Source organism: Mchenga conophoros, linkage group LG18 (genome assembly GCF_057382185.1).
Source record: "Mchenga conophoros isolate Kocher_MC1m ecotype Shallow Benthic linkage group LG18, M_conophoros_male_GT1.1, whole genome shotgun sequence".
NCBI lineage: Eukaryota > Metazoa > Chordata > Actinopteri > Cichliformes > Cichlidae > Mchenga > Mchenga conophoros.
Genome location: NC_140543.1, coordinates 20,191,206 through 20,215,298, shown reverse-complemented (window position 1 = coordinate 20,215,298; position 24,093 = coordinate 20,191,206). Strand labels below are relative to the sequence as shown.

General features: G+C 39.4%; 1 protein-coding gene across 5 annotated transcripts in view; it reads right to left on the bottom strand.

Moving 5' to 3' along the window:
• tnr (tenascin R (restrictin, janusin)) overlaps positions 1-24,093 on the bottom strand; it is a 220,427-nt gene that overhangs the window by 42,719 nt on the left and 153,615 nt on the right. For 3 of the 5 annotated variants that reach the window (XM_085256075.1, XM_085256077.1, XM_085256076.1), the window contains 12 exons: positions 21,219-21,338; positions 20,907-21,050; positions 19,891-20,006; positions 16,071-16,221; positions 11,977-12,155; positions 11,623-11,713; positions 11,089-11,189; positions 7,631-7,733; positions 6,745-6,834; positions 4,821-4,954; positions 4,618-4,747; positions 1,417-1,683 (listed from right to left, as the gene is read on the bottom strand). In XM_085256075.1, coding sequence (XP_085112201.1) covers positions 1,417-1,683; positions 4,618-4,747; positions 4,821-4,954; positions 6,745-6,834; positions 7,631-7,733; positions 11,089-11,189; positions 11,623-11,713; positions 11,977-12,155; positions 16,071-16,221; positions 19,891-20,006; positions 20,907-21,050; positions 21,219-21,338 — 1,626 coding nt within the window. The remainder of the gene's footprint in view (positions 1-1,416; positions 1,684-4,617; positions 4,748-4,820; positions 4,955-6,744; positions 6,835-7,630; positions 7,734-11,088; positions 11,190-11,622; positions 11,714-11,976; positions 12,156-16,070; positions 16,222-19,890; positions 20,007-20,906; positions 21,051-21,218; positions 21,339-24,093) is intronic. The other 2 variants (XM_085256079.1, XM_085256080.1) reach the window with 2 other exon arrangements.

Genomic DNA, 24,093 nt, shown 5'->3' with positions numbered 1-24,093 from the left:
TGAAGGTAAAATAGGTTAATAAGACATGGAGAGAAGTGATAGAGAAACCGTAATTAAGATGTAAGAAAAAAAGACAAGAATATACTTAAATGGGTGAATACACAGGAAAAACAAAACAAGCAGACTGCTCCTTTTTGTTACTGCATGGCCTTCACTCCATTAGGCTGACACTTGTTAGCCACTTGTTTTTTCTCAAATATAATCCAACGTTACATCTGGGTTTTTGAGGTTAGCTTCAACTGTGCAAACCTCAACCATCTGATAGCACTGAGGAGCAAAACCTTTATTTTTGGCACTGCATCTCTACATCTACATCTGAACAGAAAAAAAGGAGAAAAATGAAAAAAATTAAAAAGCCTCCAAGGCAGTTTCTAATTACAAAAGTCATTCTGCTGTGGTGCTGCGCAAATGAAAGCCTAAAAAAAGCATTTCTGCAAATACATATTTAATTTAAAATCACTTTGTATTTCCATTTCTTAAACTAATTTTCTTTCTCTTTCCTTTTACACGCTACCTCATACATGTTAATTCAATATTTTGCTCCCCCAAAATCCTTTCTTTCCTGTTCCCCATCTCTGTTTTTTACATTGTATCCCTCATTCATAAATATGATTAAGGTGATTAGAGTTGGAATCTTTCTTAATTGTTAAGTAGATCAAGCTAAAACAAATAAATAAATGCTGGGAACTTGATGTCATTTTACATGCACAAATACAAAGCATTGCTAATTTAGAGCTTCTGGGGTGTGAGATTGTCTTGAATAATACTAGACTCAGAATATTTAGGATCCTTGGGGTTTTGTAGTGTTAAAAATAATACTTTGAGCTTCAAGAAGTTGTGATGATCATCTTTTTTCTTCACTTTCCAATGAACTGGGATGGTGCGTAAATAACAACATAACAACATAATACAATGATTTGTAAATCTCACAAAGCCATATTTTATTCACAGAACATAAAAAACATATTAAATGTTTTAAGTGAGACAATGTGCTGTGTAACATCAACTATTTTTTCACAACAGTCAACAAACGACTGGGAGTTGAGAAGACTGGCTGCTGGACTCTTGGGTCTGATATAGGATTCAACGCCTCTGGGTCATCTTTGTCATAGAAATAGCATCTTTTTGCTGGATGTCTCAGTTAAAACATTTCATGTGTTTTCTAATATAACTTTATGGGTTTTGCAAATGATTGGATTCTATTTACATTTAAAAAAAATTCACAATCATTGGGTCGGAGTTGCAGAAAAATGCATGTACTCTTGCCACACATAGACAAACAAAATTACTATGACCCTAAGTGTGCATATCTACTTGGACAGGACCCCCACAAAGTCACAAACCTTTATTTTGCTGCTGATGTTTCTCTATTTTCATCACTTACAAACTTTTTTTTCCATCATTCAAGCAGCTCACCTGTAGTAAGTGAAGCTGTAATGGGCTCTGAAGCAACGTCCCCCTGTATTGTGATTAGACTGACGGTGTAATGAGTGGACGGCAGCAGCCCCTGGATCAGTGACCTCGTCTTGGAGCCATGCAGTGTCACCTTAGAGGTGTCGGTCCCGTCGGCAGAGCTGTAGCTCAGAATGAAGAGTTCAGCGGGCGGTGCTGGGGCGCTCCACGCCACTGACACAGAGTCTGAAGTCACCTCTGATAAGTAGAGGTGGGTTACAGGTCTGATTCCTGGAGGAACGAGGGGGTTTAGAGGTCACCGAGGAGCTTTCAAGGACAGGCAAAAATCCTGCTATGAGCACGAAATGTTAATGGGAAAAAAAAAAACAGGCAGTTGCTGTCATTATAGAGATGACAGACAAGCCGTTAAGTGATGGATGAAAGCCGTCCTCGATGATGTAACAGACCGTTTATAATACAGTTGAGAAAATTAGCCTTGGGTGTAATCTTGATGGGGAAGGTGAGAGTCAAAGAAAACCACAATCATGTGGCAGTAATGAATTAATTGGTCATAAAAAGGGAAACTAATGAGATTACCCGCCGTTAGGATGAAGATGTGATGGGACTGTTCATAATAAGAAAATGGAAAAAGGATGATAGTAGCAGATGCTGTTGTCAAAATGTATGACCTGGACGGGAGATGATGTAATGAATATGAAGTAGTGTACCAGCTGACACAGCAACAAATGCAAGAGGACTTGAATTTAATTAGCCATGCGTGGATGTATAAGCAGGGGAAATGTGGCAACACTGACTTTCCTGAACTGCCAGGATTACAGGCATCCTGCGGAGTTTTCTTTGCAATCAATCATCATATGAAACCTGCATTGTTTACACTGGCCTGCATCTGTATTCTTCTTGGTGAGCTGCTGCCTTTTATTATTCTTCACAAGTTGTCAGTATGCATTACTGCCATGTGCAGTCAGCAGAAATTCTGTATCACATAGACCTCACGATACCAGTGCCTGTGTGCGTTCATGATCTCAACAGTGGTGGAGAGACGGGGTACGAAAAAGATCCAAACGTGTCTCCAGAGCAGCTTTAAAAAGAGAAGATTGTGGCTACGCATTGATTAAATATGAAAAAAATGCAAAAGGGGTCGAGAGTCTGTGTGAAGCAAAATTCCACAGACGTGATGAAAGTGCCGTCTTTGATCAAGATGACAGTGATAAGCTAGTTAATGGTTTAACAGCAAGTAAGACCACATAGAGGCAATGTGGGTGATGTGAGATGACAATGTGACTCACATTTGTAGATATTAATGGAACTTTTTTATAGAGAAAATTATGTTTCCTTAAAGAGAAACCCTTGTCATGGATTGGGAAAAAACTTCAACTTCATAGTTAATAAAAGAAAAGTTAATATTATCTCTAGCTGAGGATGGAGGATCTTGCGACAAGCAGTCTGTGGAAACAGGCTACACTCTGAGTCTGAAAGGACTTTGGTTAAAAGGTTAGAATATAAAGATGCTATTAAACGCAAAAATATGGGGTTTAACATCTTCGGAGGTTGGACTATATTAAGAATCACATCCCAGTGTGACAAAATAAATCACTTAATAATCTGTCATAATTCACTACACTTCTACACTTCATAAATATGAACATAGCTACCGCGACGTGCCCAGTGGGTTGTCCTGTTTAAAAGTCTCGAGATGGTCATTTTTAAAAACTCACGTGACAAAGAGAGGCGGTTCTGACTGTGAAACTGCTCACTCATTGGCTATTGACTTGTGATTGACTCGTAAGCCGTTTCATACCACAGATAATCCTCTGTTTTGAAACGCAGTATGAGAAGATTTTTTGAAATAGTCATAAATAAATATGTCCTAAAAGTGACTGAGCGCATAAACTCATCAGTGTTTGCAAGCATTTACAGAGGTCAAAAGAGAAAGCTGGTTTCCAATATACATAGCTACTGCAGCTATCGCCATCTGGTGGCCTTCAGACAAAGTGCAGGTCCGCATTAGCTTCATTTTTTGGACCCAGAAGATAAGTCCATGTTTTATCTCTATGGTTACTCTTACTGATGTGCAGATCGTGTATTAGAAAACTCTGAACGCATAAATGCTGGAAACATGCAAATGAACGCATCACCTGAGTATACCTGAGTGAAGGCGGACAGATGTCTCCAATAAGTGAATAGTGGATGAGAAGATGACAGGTAATTTATGGTTTGTCCTCTGATTCTCTTGATCTGTCATCGTATCATTCCTTCACGTCTCCCCAGACAGTTAAAGTGGTGTTACCAAAGGAGTGCGAGATAACAAAAAGATTAGAAGTAGGATGACATGATTATGACGCTGCGGCGGTGACAACAACGATGGCCGCAGCAATAAAGAAAAAGAGATGATGATAATGACACTGGTAAAGAAAGGAATGATGGCAGGTGATTGCATGTCCATCATCTCTGAAACCGGCCTTTGTGCAACTGAAACTCACGTCAAGCTTTCGGAAAAAGAAAAAAAAAACAAAGAACTACCAGAGTGGAGTAGCCTGACAGGCGGTCCGACGTATAGTTGGGCGGATGGATGTGAGTTTAGAGGAAAACGAAGTGATTGAAAAGAAAGGAGCAACATCAAGCTGAAAAACAGGGCGAGCAGACAGCACAGAGCGTGACGGCAAAGGGAGAGAATGTGGTACGAACCGGAGTAAGAAGAAACAGAAACACAAATACATTGAGATGCAAAAGAGAGGTGCAATTAGGAGCGCTTGTAACAAGCTCATTAACGGGCTGGAATAATTTGCCTCTGCTAATTGCTCCTTCGAAGTCTTTCACGGTCCTCCATTTTCTTTAAGCGGTACTCCCCTCACCTGATGTCACACTTTAGTTCACTATATCCATCATTCAACTTCATTACACCCTATACCGTCTTTAGAAGTGTTCTCCAGCTTTCCGTAGTAATGGGCTGATCTTTCATGTCTTTGTCTGTGCAGAGACGCTCGTGAGTGAATTTATTTGAGCTCCTTATGAAGCCTGAACGGATTAAATGAGTGCTGTTTAGGAACGTTTAGTTGAAGCTGTTGCAATGGAAAAGACAAAGGGAGACTGTTTGTCGAGGAAATGATCTCATCATTATGTTATCTGTATGCACGTCTCTGCTGATCTTCATTAAACACTTTAAAGTTAGTCCTTCACTATATGAAATTAGACTACGCTCCCTACCTGTGAAGGCGTCTATGGTAGCTGCAGTGCTCTGCTGTCTTCCTCTTCTTGCTGCTACAGTGATGGTGTACTCAGTCCCAGGCTCCAGGTCCTTCAAAGTGGTGGTGTTGATGTCTTTAGGCACCGTCAGCTAGAACAGGGAAGATGAGTTAAACAAGGTCCAAATCAGACATATACATGGTTATCGTTTCAGTGTTCTTTACCTCATTAGTGACGCCGGAGGCTGATGTGTAGGTGACCTTGTAGTGGTCAATGGGGCCCTGGACTATGCCCCAATTCAGAGTGATGGTGTTGTCCGTGGAAGCCGTCACAGTCAGATTCATAGGTACATCCAGAGCTAAAACAGGGAAAGCAACACTCAAAATTAAACTCAAAACTCCAGCCCAGATTCATGTAACACTCTCACCCTGAAAGATATATCTGAGTGGGTGCACATCGAAAAAATACATGACCTTTGAGGGACCTTCCTCTTAATCCTCCTTCAAATTCACAAGTATTTATATTAATGTTGTTCTCAGTCGTCTTCTCAACTGTCTTTGCAGCTTCTTAGCCCATTACCACCTGCTGTCATTTGGGAAAATACTACTGTGTTGTGTCACCTACAGTACGTGCTCGCGTGCATTTGCATAAAACAAAATAAGAGTTTATGGAAATATTCACTGATTCAAATTTGATTTGACATGTTGTTTTCTACATTTGAGGGCAACACAATTGCGCTGGATTTTTAACAATATTTTCAAATAAATTTAGAGCCAGATTTACTAAACAAGGTAAAACATCACGTGAGCATAATCCCCAAATAGTGCTCACACATGTGGTTAGAAAGATTCATTTCACTATCAAGCGCTATCAGTTTGCGCGCTTGAATATCCTCCTGTCCTTATTTTGCACCTTGAGAAAAGATCTCTCAGAAATGCAACAGGTGTGGTCGCAAACATCTCACAGCCTTGTCATCGCATTTTTGTAAATACCAACAGTGCTTTTATTCAGGTTAGTAAATCTAGCTCGAAATGGTTAAAAATAAGAACAAAAATGTTGCTTTCATGATTTCAGTGGAAACATAATTACTGCTACTGGTTACTATGTTTTTTAATTCATGTTTAGTTTCTGCTATACTCTTGTCTACTTGTGTAACTGTGGTGCAGTTCTCACATTAAAGGACAGACCATTACTAATAAAACATTTACAGCGTTTCCAATGGGTTTAATGCATATTACCACAACGATCTGACTGTCTCCTTTAATCTTTTTATATTTCTTGTGTTTTTAAGTGAGTTGTTCTCTTCCCTGCAGAATGAGTAACCCAGTTTGCCCAGTGGATCATCAATGTTTAATCCTCAGCTAATCATCTGCCGCCTTGTTTGCCTGAACCTTTGGTGTTTCACGGCTTTTTAGGAGGTCAAACAGACATAAACAAAACCTGATGTAAATGTGTGTTAAATGAAATGATTATTTTAGCAGCTCTGGCTTAAGGTAACACCGGCGCTGCCATGAAGCGGTCTTCATAAACGGCTCTCTTAAAGCTCTTTAAGAGAAATGCGACAGATGTGATGCATTTTAAAGTTCAAAACGAGTGCAGGGAAAAGAGGCGTTACAACGAGCTTGTTTGTAAGACAAATGGAAGCATAATTTTTTATAAAGTGCAGAAAACCTTTAGCCATTAAAATAACTGCACCTGGATGAAAGATGTGCTTGACGGTGAACGTGAGGGGAAAGATTAGCGAGGCACCTCCACGCACTCACTTTTCAGACAAAGGGTTACATTTTTTTCTCCTTTCAGCCAAACAACTCAACAACACAATAAATATTCAAATAAAGGATCAAGTATGGAGGTAAAGAGAGGGCCATTAGCAAAAAAAAGTATGCATTATAACAGCTTTAAAATGTTGTAACGGGAACTTTGACCCAAGCCGACAATACCAAACACTTCTGGAGAAGAGTACAAGTCACGGCGAAACATATTTTGCTTAATTTTCTAAAATGGCTTTTAGTAGTTGGAGTGGCAGCGCCGACCCACAGCCCACGAGCCTGCTGTGATGCTGCGATTCCCCGCTGTGATTTCTGTGTTGTACATGCGCGAGTGACTCACTGGCTTTTTACAGTGGAGCACAAAGCATAATTCACTCACTCGTCCTGGCGTTCATTGTGGCTGGTGTACTCTGGTTGCTACCTTTCATGGCAGAAATGCCAATGCCGTACTCTGTGCCTGGAAGCAGGTCTGAGATACAAAGAGAGACAGAGAAGCGGGAACTAATTTAACACATAACGTAGCAGGAACAAAAAAAATCGTAATAATAATAATAATCACAGACAGTGCTTCACGTTCTTGTCCTCGTGCAAAGTGCACATCAATTACACTGAGTTTTTTTTCATGACAGCCCCAATTAGCTCGACACCGGTGATGAGGTCTCGGCAAATTTACATGTAGCATCGTTGTGATTTCTGAAGAAATTTCTTTTTTTTTTAAATCAACTGCACAACTGATCAGTTTCAAATCGGTTGAGTGCATCCACAGAGAGGATCTCGAGCTACAGAAATAGAGATGAAGAGATGAGGAATGAAAAATAAGGAGGCGGACGACAGAGATTATTAGCGGAGGAGAGCAGGGGGAGAGGGAAAATGAGAATGACAGAATGGATGAGAGTGAGGGAGAGCATCGATGGCAACGAGCGAACAGAATAACACGGGGACCTTTTGCTTCTATTCTTATGCAGGCCGTGCCCTTTTCAGCACTCTGGCCTTTCAGAAAAAAACATCCCAGCTGACCCCATCTTTCTGACAGCCTTTCAATACGCCCGCAGGACAACAAGCGTTTCTACAGATACAATCAGTGGGCCGTCAGCCAAGTGTTAGCTCCGGAGATAATCTTGCCATGTAAAACACAGACACTTCCAGCTTCTTTGGTACATATTAGATGCATTGTGATGATACTGAAAGCATCAGGAAAATAGGAACTCTACAAATGTCGAGGATAAATAATTCAAAACGCAAAAAAATGGTTATTCCTCACTTACCTGTGAGAGTAGTCTTAGTAGTGGCTCCCTCATTGCGCGGTACGATGACTTTGTCATACTGATCTCCTGCTAATGTGCTATAAACCACCTGGTAACTCTCCACCTACATTTAAACACAAATATATTTACAGCATTAAAGAGAAGGTAATGCCTGAAAAAGTCTCGCTATGCAAGACTTACACAAACAGTCCAAAACTGTGTGGTTTTTTTTACTGTGCATTGTTTGGTTTATTTTGTCTCGGCACAGTGTGATGTTTGGCTCTTTGTCAACACTGCAGTGCAGAATCAGAAGGATGAATAAATTTGCCGGCATCGAGACAGACTTTATAAGTCTGAATGTGTGGTTAGCGAGCCCTGGAAATATCATTGTGACAGCTGAGCAAAACGCAATTTATCACATTTTCATTCACAGCAAAACATTCGGTGACCATTTGCACCGAGTGAAGCGCTTGCTCCAGCGCTCTAACTGGCATTTTCCAAGGCAGCGAAAGGCAGACCCGTCTGTGTGGGATGGTAACGTGTCCAAGAAGGGGAAAAAAAAGAAAAAGTAGAAGGAATAAAAAAGCTGTTTTATTGAAACAATTTAAGAGGAGTCATAATGTCAGAGGGATTAAGAGGAAATTAGCTGTTTTTTATAAAAAGGGCAAGGTAAACATGCAGCAGGCTCACTGATATAAGATGTACCTGCAGTATGAGAGCCAGCAGAAGCCTTAATGTGTTTCAGGATGGTCCACTACACTTATTTAATGCAGTGAAATAAAACAGCAGCTTGCACAGTATTACAAATCCAGTGACAAATTAAAGGTAAGCCATAATGAAGGATCTTTGGTAGGTGTTAGGCCATCACATGCCACCAAAACAGCTTCAAGTACCTTGGTACTGATTGTCTAAGGTCTTCTGGTGCCGAACACTGGCTTTCAGTTGGTTTTGAGTTTAAGATTTGCTTGTTTTTAAGTCACTGAATGAGTTAGCGCCGCCTTACCTTCCTGATCTTTCAACAATGCACACTCCCAATAGATCATGAAGGTCAGCTGACCAGATGTATCCACTAAACCTGCCTGAGTCTTAACACTAACTGTTTTACTGCTCGTGCTGTTTAACCTTTCAGCTGTACAGCGCTCTGGTCAGTGCTTGTTGTTTTTAAATGTGCTTATAAATAACTTGATTTGACTTGACAGCATTAGCCCAAAAGATCTTCCCTCATTTGGTGTTTGATGATGGTGATGGAGATTATTAGACGGGACTCCCATAGTTTGATTCACTTGATTTTTATACTTGTTAAATCATCCAGTGAGCCCTGTGGATCATAACCCAGGAAGAGATCACCTCCATGTTTCAATTTTGTATTGATTTACATTTGAACCCACATCAGCACAATCTCGCCCACAGACACCAGATCTCAGTGTATGAGTTTATGTTGTAAACTCTCTCATTATTCAGGTCGCCCAGTCCACCTAAGGAATGCTGCAAGGATCCGATCAATCCTGAGCTTTAGTGGCACTCAGACTATCGTTCATGCTTTTATTTTCTCTCGGTTAGATTATTATAATGTGTTTTTTTTTTTTATCAGGCATCAATCAGAAAGCATAAATGGGCAGCAGCAAGACCTCTTACAAGAACCAAGAAAACTGAACATATTACGCCGGTCTTAATGACTCGACACTGCCTGCCCATGACTTTTAGAATTGATTTGAAGATTTTACTCATTATTTTTTAAGCCCTTCATGGCCTGGCCCCTGAATTTAAACCAATCAAATCTCCCAACCAGTGTGCAGCCTCAGATTCTCAGGCAAAACCTGATAACTGCTCCCACCTCTCGCTTAAAAACAAAAGGCAATCCAGCGTTTGCTGTTAAGATAAGATAAGATAAGATAAGATAGAACTTTATTAATCCCTCGGGTGGGTTCCTCTGGGAAATTCGATTTCCAAAAAAGCACAGCACCGACAGAAGTTACAGAGTTATACACACACACATATATATAAATACAGAGACAATATAAATAAAATATACGAAGGGGATAAATAGAATAAATAGGAATAAAAATAAAAATACAAGTGAATTGCACATTTCAAGTATTGAGTCTATTGCACCGTTGACTATTTACAAAAGTATTGCACAAAAGGTATTGCACAGTGAGGTGAAGAGGCACTACAGCTTAGTTGTTCCCTCCTTTGTCCTCCTGTTTCCCCTCCCTCTCCCCTCCAGAGAGGAGTTAAACAGTCTGATGGCGTGTGGGACAAAGGAGTTTTTAAGTCTGTTAGTTCTTGTCTTTGGGAGAAGCAACCTGTCACTGAACAGACTCTTCTGGTTGTTAATGGCCGTGTGCAGAGGATGCCTGGCATTGTCCATAATGTCCATCAGTTTCTTGGGGTTGCTTTTGTTGTGGTATGAACTGCCTGAGGAAATCTGGCCTCATCAGTATCTTCTTTTAAATGACTGCTAAACACTTTTTGGGGGAAATTTTAACATGGATTTTATATTGTCTGACATTCTTAGCTTATCTTATAACTTCTAAAGTTTTATGTTGATTTTAAGTTATTCCTTAAGGTGGAATCATACTGTGTTTTATTCCTATTCTTATACTGACTACATACAGAACTTAATATATAAATTGTTTTGAAAATTTCCATCTAGTTTGTTCTTTTTTTCTGTGTTTCTAGTACTTTGTAACACTGGTTTTGATCATTTTTACAAATAATGTTTATTATGATTAATATTTTTATTATTAGATAACTTTGGCTTATGCTTGGTGATTTAATGCATTACACTGCGTATAATTCTATATATTTGTCATGTGTTAGCTATTAAATCTAAAGATGATATAATTAATATAGCATCAGATGCACTTTTGTAAGCATATGGAAGCCAAAATTATAAACAACAGATGCTTCGTGTCAAAGGTGTTGTTAATGATAAAGTTTAAAAAAGAGCCAGAACGATATAGGATGTTTACGACCAACACCGATATTTGGTCTGACAAATGTTTTCTTTCAGACATAAATAGATTTGCCTAACATTTATTATGTGTAGTTTTCTATTAGTCCTTACTAGGAAAATATGATAATGCAGATTAAAAATAAACGTTTATGTTCTGCCCAACTCTACTTGGTTGCTGTGTTTTGTTGCCAATGGGGAATGTGCAGAGTGCCCTCTGGTGGACAAACATAGAAACATAAGCACTCGTAACATGGTTGAATGGTGTTTCTCAGTCTCTTCTTTACTTTTTTATAACTATTTTTTTATAGTCATTAGCAATTATAAGTGCACCCATTAATATATTGGCAAATACCTCATATTGGCCGTATATTAGCCAGGGTCCAATACACTTTTCATTATTGATGGCTTCATATTACCTGCAAATTTTTGGTAATTATGCAGTCATGAGGACTAAGTCAAGCTGGTTATGCTTCACTATACTAGAACATGGACAGTTAAAAAATGTCAAAAGACTTCCTACCTCAGCTTCACTGTTATCCCATTCAAGCTCGAGCGTGGTAGAGGTCTTGGAAACGAGACGCAAGTTCTTGGGGGCATCAATCTCTGAGAAAAACGATAAAGCTGACAATGTTGGGGACACTGAGACCCATTCTCAGAGATTGTGAACAAGCAAACAACAAACACAGGTCACATTAAATTGTCAGTTACTCATATTTAGCTCTTCATGTTCATCAAACACATTTCTCTTTGTATTTTTATAAGGTGTATCCTCTTCAGTTTTCTGTAGATTTTACTTCAAGTATCAACCACAAATAGATATTTAATGTGTAAATATGGCATCAGCGGGGAAAAACAAATCAGCATAGTGTTTCCATAAATAAGTACAAACTTTAGGAGCGTAAACATTCCCCTGAACAGATGTTCACTACTCCCTCCAATACAGATAAAAAGTGTGGCGTATATTAGGCCATATGTCATTACTGTTCTACTCTCAGAGGCAGACGCAGGATCACACACACCAGTATCACCACATCTGCTTGCTGTCAGACCTCACCGGTAGTAAATTCAGTGGAAATGGATCCGCTCTCGTTTCCTCTTCTCACGCCGCTCACTGTCACCTCGTAACGCGAGCCAGGACGCAGGACCTGTGGAGAGGAAAAAAACCCAAAACAACAGAGGCCGTTTAGTCTGTGTATAATCTCTTTGCATTATGTTTTTTTATGTGTTTGTTTTCTATTTGTTTTATCTCCAGACACAGAAGGCAGACAGACTGTGAGATTAGATTGTTTAACAAGCATGGCAAGTACAAACACAGACACACACACACACACACACACAGATATACTGGTAATACTATACTTGTGACCTATAATGACTCTAGCCAAGTCTCATTTCAAAGCACACGCACCTGCAGAGAGTACTGGCTAAGTGTGGGCTGGAGGCGGAAGGTGGTCCGTGGCCCTTCTCCTCCCACGAGGCCGTAACGCAACACAATCTGATCAATCTTTGCCCTCGGTGGCGTCCACTCCACAAATGCCACTGTGTCCGACACGTCACGCACAATCAGCTGAGTGGGACCATCGATTACTGCAAAACAAAGAAAATGTCTAATTATAAGGTCCCTTGGTGATGTTGTTACAAAGCACAGTCACCAGGGTGCGGTTTCTTTGTTAACCTTTCCGAACTTGGATGAAGTACATGTTGACCAGGCTGGGTATTAAAATTGAATGCCAAACTATTACTTGACAATTACTATTACAAGTTATGATCTCTTAATTTTTCACAACGCACTATCATAGTTTAAAAAAGTAAACTTTCATTATATGCAAAGTTAAATACTTCACTTGAGGATGGCCCCAAAGCAAATCAATCCCCACACACGCCCACATTAATAGAGATAAAAATAGTCTGGAGAAATAACTGTCTGGTTTTGGATAGATAATTTTTTCTTTCGTGACAACTGTACGAGAGGTGACTTTCTTTATGGCTTAAGAATCTATAAAGCTTTTAGGCTAAGGGGTATTTATTATTAGAGGCATGGCTGCTTTGACTGATTTGTGCTGCGAGCTGTGTGCGAATTCAAGTCACTTAACTTGACCACTCAACCGGTGTTGGTGCTTTTCGGGGCATTTTAAATGTAATTAAAATAATATGGCTTGTTGAGCAGCTGATTATACTTTTGTAGTTTAAAAAAAAAAAAGGTTTTAAAATGGGGCTTAACCAATGCCTGAATACATAAAGTAATAATATAGAGAATCTATAGTTTAGACCAGTTGGAGAGACATCCCCAGAAAGAAACTGTCAGATGGTAAACATTTGAACAGATTATTTACTGAATAGCATTTAATCTGTCATTTGATCCCAAACAAGCTGAACCCCTAAAATGTAATCTAATCCCAAGAGGATGTAGTGTCATCGCCTTGAATTTTCTGGAGCGCTGGATGTGGATTTGATATCAGTGAAAGCTGTTCTGACAGCCAGTCACGAAAAACATATCAGACCTGACGCACGCTGAGACAGTAGGATTTATCTGCGTGAAAGGGTTAAAACATAAGCCGTGATTGAAGTCTTTCCATGCTGATTGCTAGAAAACAACACTTATCAAGTTCGCAGAGCTCAAAATACATCAAGGGAAAACACAAATGTCTGACAGAGGAGGGATTCACTAAACATTTTCTCTGCACTTGTTACAGCATCTATGCCAATGCACAGACATTTTGTCAAGGTAATGGGGTGTTAGAGAATGTGATAATTAGCACTTTATTTCATTAACCTGTTAATTACCTCTTTCCGCAGAAGCTACGGTTTAACATCTGCTGCGTTTAACATATTGTCTGGGAGAATGAAGGAGCGTTTGATCTCAAATTGAAACTTTTCGGCATAAATTTGCTGCCGTTAAAAGAAGTTCAGAGCTTAAAATGAAATGGCATTCTCGCACAGTTCGTGGCACTTAATTTGAAGTAATCAGCTTTTTGGTTCCGTTTGAAAAATGCGTGAAATTTTTAAATGTTGAGGTACTGACCAACAGAAAACTCCACAATGGATAGTTCAGCATATATATTTTTTAATTGAAAGCACCATGCTGTGCTGTAAAACCATAATTATTTTCCACTGCTCAACCCTGTGGGAACTCAGGTGAAAGGCAGATCTCACACACTGGGTGATGTAGAGCCAGTTTTCTTTTCTTTCAAACCTTTTTTTCTCTTCTTTTTAGTTTTCTGAGGTCTAAATAAAGTCTCAGACTAAGGCCTGACATATTGCAGGTCCGGCCTGATTCTTGATGTATTAGAAATTGGCCCCAAGGGTCTCGTCCTAGAAAGCATCCCAGGGAAGACAGTTGCTGAGAACCAGTTCCCAGATCAGCTGCGCTCACTCTCTGGCTTTCCTCTGACTCCTCATGGCGCTACCTTGTCTCAGAGGAAGGATAAATCATTGCTCTAAATTATTTAGTTACTTCAAATTTGTCTTTTCCTCTTTCTTTATCCAATACGGTGTCATAGAGTGGGCTGCTGTAAAAAAATAATGAGCGGGTGCCATGAATTATTAATCGATACTTAATTACAACCCAAGAAATGAACAAAGACTTGACAGGAAATTGATGGTGTTTTGACTGTGCATATCAGAGGCTGAATTGTTATGGAGGAGGTTTGAATTGGTGAGGAGTGGGGGGGGGGGGGGGGGGGGGGGGGGGGAACGATACTTCAGCGAGGTTTACGTCAGGGGCCTAAATGGTTTGCAGAGCAAATACGTCAAGGTGATATTCGCTGCTTTGCTGAGCGTACAGTGAGTCGGGAGCGTGCAGGGAAAGCTGTGCTACGGTTTATGTCGAAGTGATTAGCTAATTAACTGATTAACAGAAAACTTTTTGTAAACATTTATGCAGTTTCATTAAATATTTAGGTTTAGCACAAAATATGCTAAACTGTTTCTTTTTTTCAGTTTACAATTACAAGGATTAAGCAAAATAAACAAAACAAAACCCCCAAAAATCATCAGACTGAACTTATTTTTTGGCCTAATCACGTTCCCAGTTTACCGAGGATAAAAACTGATTTAGCTTAAAAAGGTAAAAAAAAAAAAACATTCCCTGCAACCCTCAACATGGTAAGCAGATTCTGAAATGGATGACTGAAAGAATTTATGGTTGATCAGCGTCGGATTTTATAATCACAATTCAAAAAAAGGTGGGACGCTGTGTAAAATGTACATAAATAGCAGAATCTCTTCTAATATTCTTAATCAAATATATAAGATCTTTAAATTGTACTATTTTATGAAAAATATTGGCTCATTTTCAATTTGAGGACCAGCTGCTTGTCCCTCTTTTGTCTGAGAGACGAGTCACTCAACAGTTGTGGGTCTTCTTTGTTTTATTTTTCATGCTTTTATGTGTTTAAACTTGGAGAAACTCTTCTACTATGAAGCCATTCTGTTGTAATAGCTGCAGTTTGTAGTTTAACATTGTCTTGCTGAAATATTCGAGGCCTTCCCTGAAAAATATGTCATCTGGATGGGAGCACATGTTTCTTTAAAACCTGTTTACACCTTTCAGCATTCATGGCGAGCTTCCACATGTGCAAGCTGTCAGTTACATATGGCACTGCCATACCATCAAAGATGCAAGCTTTTGAACTGAGGACTGATGACAACCTTGTCATTTTTAGTCCCTCTTTAGTCCAGAGGATCTGGCGTCCATGATTCTCAAAAATAATTTTAAATTTTAACCACAAAACAGTTTTCCACTTTGCCTCAGTCTATTTTAAATGAGCTTCAGCTCAGAGAAGATTATCATCACCACATATGGCTTCTTCTTTGCATAGCAGAGCTTTAACTTGTATCTGTTGATGGCATTGTGAACTTTGTTCACATATAATGTTATTTGAAAGTGTTCCTCAGCCCATGCTGTGATTTCCATGCTGGCTGAGGGTCTGAAGATCATGCACAGTACTGAGTTTCAGTCTTGTCCCTTGCACACTGATATCTCCAGATTCTCTGCACCTTTTGAGGATAATATAGACGTACGACATATGACAACACGCATTATTCTGAAGTTGTTCCCTGATTTGTAGATGCAGTGTTTTTACAGAGCAGTGAAACTCTGCCCATCTTTTTAAAGATGATCTTTTTAGTCCTGTTCATGTTACTTACCTGTTGCCAGGTAACCGAATTATGTGCAAAACATTCCTCCAGTTGGTTTTTTTAGTACTATTTTCTTTTCAATGCTTTTGTTGGCCCATCCCAACAAAAGCAATTGTGTCATATTACTGCCATCAAATTAAAAAATAACTAATACTTCTCATGAAATAGTAAAATAACCCAGTTTAAACATTTTATACGTTTTGTATGTATGTGAATAAAATATGGATTTATGAGATTTGCAGAAAATGGCCTTTCTTTTTAACGCACATTTCGCACAGCAGCCTAACATTAAATACAAATTTTGGTGGTTATAATATTATAGCTAATTGTTGTTAATTTACAGCTTCCAAACTGAATACATACGTGTTGTGACAGTAGCTGTGACTGGCTGGCTTCGACCTTGGTCCCGGAGCGCCACCAGGTTCACTGTATATTCTTCGCCTGGCCTCAAACCAGTTTGCACAAATGACGTGATGGTGCTGGGCAGCTGTGTAGTCATCCCTCCATCATTATCCTGGAAGAAAAGCAAGGATTAAAGTGACAAAGGGGAAGGAAGAGAGAGAGAAAGCTCCTATCTGTTTTAATTTTTCAGTAAATATCAGCAACTGTGTGGCACAAACAGCGTCTCTCAGTGAAGGTAAGAAAAAGGCCCTCCCCCAATGACAGAACTTCAGCAGCTAATTTACATGCAGTACATTTTCTGTGTTGTATGCTTAAACTTTTGGAAGGTTTAGCACATTAAATTCTCAAACCGAATATCAAACGGGCTAGAGTGATATTTCTCTGGCCATGTTCTGCAAAGGCAGCACTGTGTGCGTTTCCAAAGGCGTGTCACTCATCCATACAGAGTCACAGCCATTCCCAGCTGTTCTCAGAGAGCCAGCATTGCTAATGCACTACCTGCCATCACACAGATGTTACACCCACTGCTGGTCCGAGATCTCCAAACCCCTGCGCTTTGACGGTTGCTATTAAAACAGAACATATAACAGCTTGCTGCTTTCCTGAATCAAATCTGTAATTAGAGATGTAATCCATTTAATCACCTCAGCTCCAATTACCAGGGTGGGCAGTAACACTCACAATGGTAATGTTCTAACAACAAGTGGTGTTCAATCTCAATAATAATACAGTTTCATGGAGGTAATGCTAAATTAAGCAAAATGAATCACCACAAAAGTATATCCCACTCCCATCTCATGTGTCACTTTGCTCATAATTAGTCATCATTATCTGTGCCGACAAGATCGCTTTGGCGACTTAGTCCCTTGTATTTTCTATTGCTTCCGTTTCACTGGATGAAAAGAAAATGTAGCAATTTAACTGCCCATTCATACATTCACTGTTTTCGTTCTTTTCTAATGATAAGAACTAGTGGGAAGTGTTTTTAGTCATCTCACAATTCAGAGGAAAAAATTCTGTACAACAAATACATCTAATTTGTTTACAGTTACCCGCGCTGAAAACTTATGTGTGAAAATCATTCATTATCCTTTTTAAACAGACAGCAATAGACGGTAACAAGGAAGATCGAAGAGTTCCCCCAGCCCGACACACAAAAGTATAGTCTGTTATTCAAAGTAACGGTGACACTGCTTCCGGAAAAGACGTTCTCGTCTTTTGTCTTTTAAATGTCATGTTTAATGCTGTGAGCACAAATATCAAAAAATCATCAACTTTGCTGTCTTAAGTTGAGAAACACTTCCTCAAAGACTAGTAGGAGAAAGTTAACAACATGTGTGCACGAGCTCGTTTGTTATCCTCTCATTTATTAACACAATTCTTTTTAAGGTGATTTGAGAAAAATAGACTTGAATTGGAGTTTTTCATGGTTGCATTTTTTTAAAGTTGAAAGAGTCCTTACAGAAAACAAATATGACACTAATGAACACAAAAATTGTTTAATGTCAATATGTGACTGCAATATCTGTCCAATAACACCAGCCCTAGTTGTCAACTGACTGATTCTTCTGCTTTTTCTCCTTCTTGGTGTCTTTTATCTCATTCTTTCCCTTCCATCCTTTTCTATCCCACCAACCGTCTGCATGTCTGTGGTTCTCCGCTTTTCCTCTTTCCTGGCAGCTCCATCGTCAGCATCCTTTTTCCAGTGTATCTACAATCCCACCCCACCTGCACATGTCCAAACCCTCTCAACCTTCCTTCTTTTTCTTTGCCTCCAAACTGCTCAACCTGAGCCGTCCCTCCGATATACAACTGCCTTTCTTTGTAGTCTTATCTATTTTTTTATTGAATTACAAAATCCAACATATGAGATGTTGCAGTACTGCACGCATGCAGTACAAAAACCCTGGCAGCATATTACATTATGGGAATGTACCATATATACTGTGCTATAGCAGTTTCTAACCATATTAATGGTGGGTCCTAAAGCTCACCTTCCCCCCTTCCCTCTCGCTTTGTTTCCTTTTTACAGGGTAGTGAGTTTTGTGTTTGTTCGCATAGGCCAAAGCTTTCATGCCTACTTCCATTACAAGATTGTCAAAATTCACAATCCCTACTGCTGGATTAAACCCACCAGGGGTGGGACTGCCAACTCATAATATGATTTCCCCTGCGGCTGGAGAGAGAGGGAGGGAGGGAAAGCAAGGGACGATTGAGGAAAGAATATGAAAGAGAGAGAGAGAGAGAGAGAGAGAGAGAGAGAGAGAGATGCGAGAGAGGTGAAACAAAAAGGGATGGAGGGCAGTTTCAAGGGGTAACTGAAAAAAAAAACAGTTACAGATTTCAACCAAGGGCTGTTGGATGGAAAATAGAAACAAGGGATTAGGTGGAAAGGCCCGGGGGGGATGGGAGAACACAACAGTGATGAGACATGAAGGAATGGACAGACCAAAGGAGGATGGGAACACTAAAAGCAATAAAATAAAATTAAGATGAGCACTTTTTTTTAACTTACTATCCTTAAAAGGCCTTGAAAAACAAACACACAAAAGCATCTTAACATCAGATTTGAGACTTAGTGCCTGGCTAGACCAAAGGATATCTCCCTTGAGAACACCTTAAAGGAGAAAACCAATTACTGTGAGAGGGGACAAGATTAGAGTTCAGAGTACCTGAGTTTACAGCAGGAATTAGAAAGAGAAAGGCTTTTGCTTTTTGGCTTTGAACCTGGCCCTAGTATGGCTTCGCGAAGGGTTATTCAGGAAAAAAGAGTTCAATGGCTCATCCATCTAATAGCCAATAAGCTTAAGACAATCCGCTCATTTAATTTGGTATGGGCTTTAAACCCCCAAGAAAACCTAAATCCATGCAGTTTTCTCCCCGTTTTTACAGACATTCAAAGCTAGAGGATGGTATTAGTGAGATTTGAAAACAATTATTTCCAATCAAGATTTCACAAGCAAAACCCTGAAAAATAAAGACTGTGCAAATATGTATCTAAAGCATAAATAACTCTTTATTCCTTCTGTTCACCTCACAAACACACGGGGATTAGGCGAGACTCGTGCACTCTCGCTTCTGAATGGGTAGATGTCACATGGTGCTGAACTACATTATCAATCCCTTGTTTTACTTTTCTGGCACTGTATGTGATAAAAAACAATCAAAATTCAACCTCTGAAGCACCATCGTAGACGTCGTCAAATCACATTGATTCAAATGTTCCAGCAGAGCCATTAACCAATGAAACGATGGTACGCAAATGTACTGAGAGTCTGGTTGCCTGGGCAGTTGATCATTGCGGTGAATAATCAACCTGTTGAACAATCGAAGCTCAAATAGCTTGCCTTGTGATTCCACTCAAGGTACACCCCAGCCACACACAAACACACACACACACATATCAGGAATGCCCAAAATCAAGAATCGCATCCATGTGTGTCATGTTTGAGTCTGCAAGCTTATTTAATGGTAAAAGGACTGATTATTATACAGCACTTTTCTACACTTTTCATTGTTTTTATGTCTTTGTATGTTATAATTTTGGTCTTCTTCTTAACCAATGGTTGACAGGCCAACAACAGCACTAGCGAAGGTAGTCGTGGCGACAATAAATGGTTACCTGTAGACAACAGTCTGCAAAACTCACAGCCAGCTGTGCGAAGGACTATTGCAGAACCATACTGGATATGTTTCACTGTACTTTCAGCATCTGTGGTGTAGTCTGACATAAGGAGGAGTGTCAATTCCATTCATTTAGATTCAGACAGGTAGATTGTACCTTGGGGATGAAGCTAATCTCCCATCCATCGAAGGAATAGTAGAACGGTTGCCAGTGGACCTCCACTGATGTCTCTGTCATGGATTTGAAGACTAAAACATCTGGACTTGAGAGATCTGAAGGAGTAGAGACATATCATTGTTCTTCAGTTAACCAACAGTCCATAAATCACAACTGTCTAATGCTTAAAAAACTCTCTTCTTTCTCTTTTTAAGTTTGGATACGTGAAAGTTTTCATAGTTTTGATGATATATAACTCACTGAAAAAGAACAGCTCAAGTGCTATAATTAAATGTTTCCCAACAATCTTTCCAGAATATCTAATTAAACCCTTAAAATTAAGTTTAGCAAAAAAATAATGCCCAAAATAAATCATATTCTAGTGGAAAAATGGATCCATCAGAGTAAAGTGCCCTGAATCTAATTTATTAGTAGAAATTCTACTTAAATTAAATTCAGTTGTTGTTGAAATTGAGAATAATTTTACAAGCCAAGCCAGCACTAATAGCAATACACTGTATGTACCTAAACGTCACCTAATACACCGATCATACAATATTTTGCTTCCAGTGGAAGAAAAAAAAACTTATTCAGGGTTTTAATGCTTGCAGAGTGTTGGTAAGCGTGAAAGCAATTGGTGTATTTCAATATCAGGTGCAAGGACCCGGCATTAACACAGTGTGTGTGTGTGAGTGACACTAAGCAGTTGTTACAGGTGAAAATCACAAGCAATTTGCACAGACAAGCAAGTGGTATTCTCACTCTGTTGACACAGAGAAACATCTTTGGGAGGACTTGACAAAAAAAAAAAAAATCGTGATAGACACTGTGTGCACATTTGTTAATGTAGAACTGCACGTGCAATAATCCAGGAGCCCGGGGATATTGCATGAAGGTAAATTGAGATATTAAATTGGGAAACAAAGATGCTTTCAGGCTCTTTCTGTTGCACCACAAGGGAACATTTTATAAAAAAAAAGAACAAAAAAAGAACAAAAACATATGATTGCACTTACAGGTCCAAACAGTAATACTGGCAGGAACGCTGATAGTGTTGTTAATGACAGCGAACACATTGATGTTGTACTCCATGCCAGCTTGGAGCTCCAAGATAGTGCAGGTAGTCGTGTTGCCTGGAATCCTTATCTCTAGCTGCACACCTGACAGGGAGGCAGGTGAAGAGATATACACCGATACATGGATGCACTGCTTTTTTTTTTTTTTTACAAAGAAATAGGAGATGTCGATGCTTTCAAGAGATTTCGAAGCAACGGGAAGTTAACTCACGGCTGTCCTGCTTTGAAAGGTCAGCGTGGATCTGTACTTACCTCCGGGGGTGCTCGGTGTGTAGGTCACCAAGAAATCTGTCAGCACAACTGACCCCTCCCACTCCAGCTCGATGGTTTGATCTGTCACCCCTCGAACTTTCAAGTTCATGGCGGGTGCAACTGTTAACGAAAAACAGAAAGCAAAACAACTAATTTGAATTTTTTTTTGTACATTTGTTTTTGGTGTAGCAATGAAAAATACAAATCTTACACTAGTAATCTGCTACTGTAATAAATATGTGATAAAAAAAAAAAAAACCTTAACACAAAGCAAAACACTGAAAAATAGGCTTGAGTGGTACCATCTGTCTACCAGCAGCAGAAAGATGAGCAGCCGGACAATCTGTCCCTTCATCAGGCTGACACTGAAGCAGAAAGTTACAGGATTAAAATAGTTGTCATCAGCTTAGCGGAAGGAAATAACTACTGTTTTAACATGAAGATTTAATTATTATTAATTGTACGGATTCTTTTTTTAAGTAACATTTGGAACCATATTAATTCTTACAAAAATAATTTGTTTATTTGTGTGATTTGAACAAGTATCTGTGGAGATTACTTCAGTAGATGCCAAAAAAACAAAACAAAACAAAAAAACGACGAAGAAAAAAATGTTGTGCGCCTGCGGTGATGTGTGACTCACAAGAATGGCAATCTGTCTGCTCTGTGAGATGGGCGAGCGACAGATTGCTTCCAAAAAACGTTTTCTGTGTGGATTCGCCTACTTTAATCAGAAAACTGTGAGCATTTAGTAATCGAATTAGTATAAAGGCTGCAATTTGCAACAGAAGGTTCACATGGCATATGTCATTATTTCAGTGACTCGCACAGAGAGCGGTCAACCAGGTTGTGTATCCCTTGCTGTAATCCTTTGGTGAGCCAGCTTAAGCGCAGCCTGTCCAGTGAGTTAAGTAAGCCTGACATCCAAACTCTACAGATAAAAGATAATTTTACATGAGAGCTGTTGCCTTATCAGCTCAGCCAGATCAGTCAAAGGGCTAGAAAATGTTAAGGTGGTTATTAATCATGCTGATTTTAGAAGAGACATTAAAGTCTTACTTGTGGGCTTCGCAAGCTACTTATGTAGGAAATATGAGAATTTGTGTATTTTTGAAGCATTTCTGCAATAATCATTGAAGGTCCTGTGAAAAGGCTGAAACTTTTTAAAAGAAACTGGCTCGCTATAGTGGATTATACTGTGAGTGGAGTTTCTTTGGTGCACGTTCAACATAGCCAGACTTCAAACCCCAGTCAGAAAGGATGTTAGTTAGTTATCATCTTTCTTTGTTAACCCACACGTTGTCCTTCAGGCTCTGTGCGTGCTCCCATTTAAAGGAGGTGTTTGACCCATCATTTGACTTTTCTTTCTCACAAAGTGGATCGATTCAGTGCAGCCTACTTCAAGTCAGAAACCCCGTCAGACCAACAGGTGATGGAGATCTATAAAGAATGTGAGGAGTGTAACGGCAAAACAGAGCACTAGTTGGAAATAAGGTAAGAAAGCAATGCTGACGCTTGATCGGGTCTCTTTAGATTTGTGGCAACAAAGTAAAATTCATCCGTGCAACATTCTTGGTAATAACTATCCTCCTGACAGACTGATCAGTTTTGTAGTCTGTGTTCTGGCAGCAATTTCAGGACTGTACAACTAAACTGATGTTGAATTAGTACAAAATGTAAAAACATATCCCTGCACTATTTGTATCACATTTGTCTCATCACGCGTGCAATTATTCCACATTTCCTTTGGTGTTATTACCAACATATGGCTAAACAAGCTCAATGTATAAACTGTATCTATTCACCAGAGAATATAAATCACACTTATACCGCCGCCGAGGAAAAGAATCACTGAAAACATGTCACTTCCACTCAATTTACACTAAACTAACTAAATGATGCCTTAACTGAACACTTGCTTTGAGTCCGGTTATGTTTTAAGTTACAGTAAGAAAGACACAACCATTCATGCATGTCTTTGGCGTGTAGGAGGAAGCCAGGGTACGCAGGGGGAACACAAAAGTGCAGAAAGGCTGCAGATGTGATGGGTTCAAACTGGGGAGTGTCTTGCTGTGAGGCAACAGTGCTAACCACTGCACCACCATGTCGCCAGCTGACTTTGTGACAACGAGAACTTCTAACTCATTAATCACGGTCTTTGGTACTCTGCTATTTAGCCTGTATTTATTTAGATTTTAGAACATTAAGTATGCAATTTCTCTTTTTCCGATCTAACGTCAGATATGTTAACTAACAGCATTAAATACACTGACACTGAAGAAATTTTAAAAAACTGATGATCCATGGTAAGCTGTGATGCACTCCTTTTTTCTGGCCCATTACATCCTTACAGTGAGTTACAGCTTTTTTCACCAAATTGGCTATTAACTGTTTTTTGCTTTGTATGAGATAATATCTCAATTTAATGTTTTCTTTTTTCTTTTTAAAGAAAGCAGTGATGTAATTAAGAAAGTGCACATGCTCCACTGCTTATTGAGCAACATGCATACAAATAGGTTGTACAGCTAGTATGACCAAATTTCCTGCATCCAACTGGACCGTTGCAAAGCCACAGTTTGATTTAACGTTAAGCAATAGTAACTAGGCATGTTGAGCTTTCAGAAGAGGGGGAAATTCAGAATGTGTGCAAATGAAACCTGCAAATCACATATACTGTTTCAAAATATTCAGCTGACAAATTAAATAGTGAATGTGGCTTCCCAGCACAAGTGCTTTCTCTCATTCATTTCAGAGATTTACTATTATTTCCTTTGGAATGTCTCTCATTGACAGTTGAAAATGCCATAAATTGACACGCTGGGTGCTGGAGCAGCACCCGACAGGGGCGGGACTTGGCTAAAGGTCAGAAGCTTTT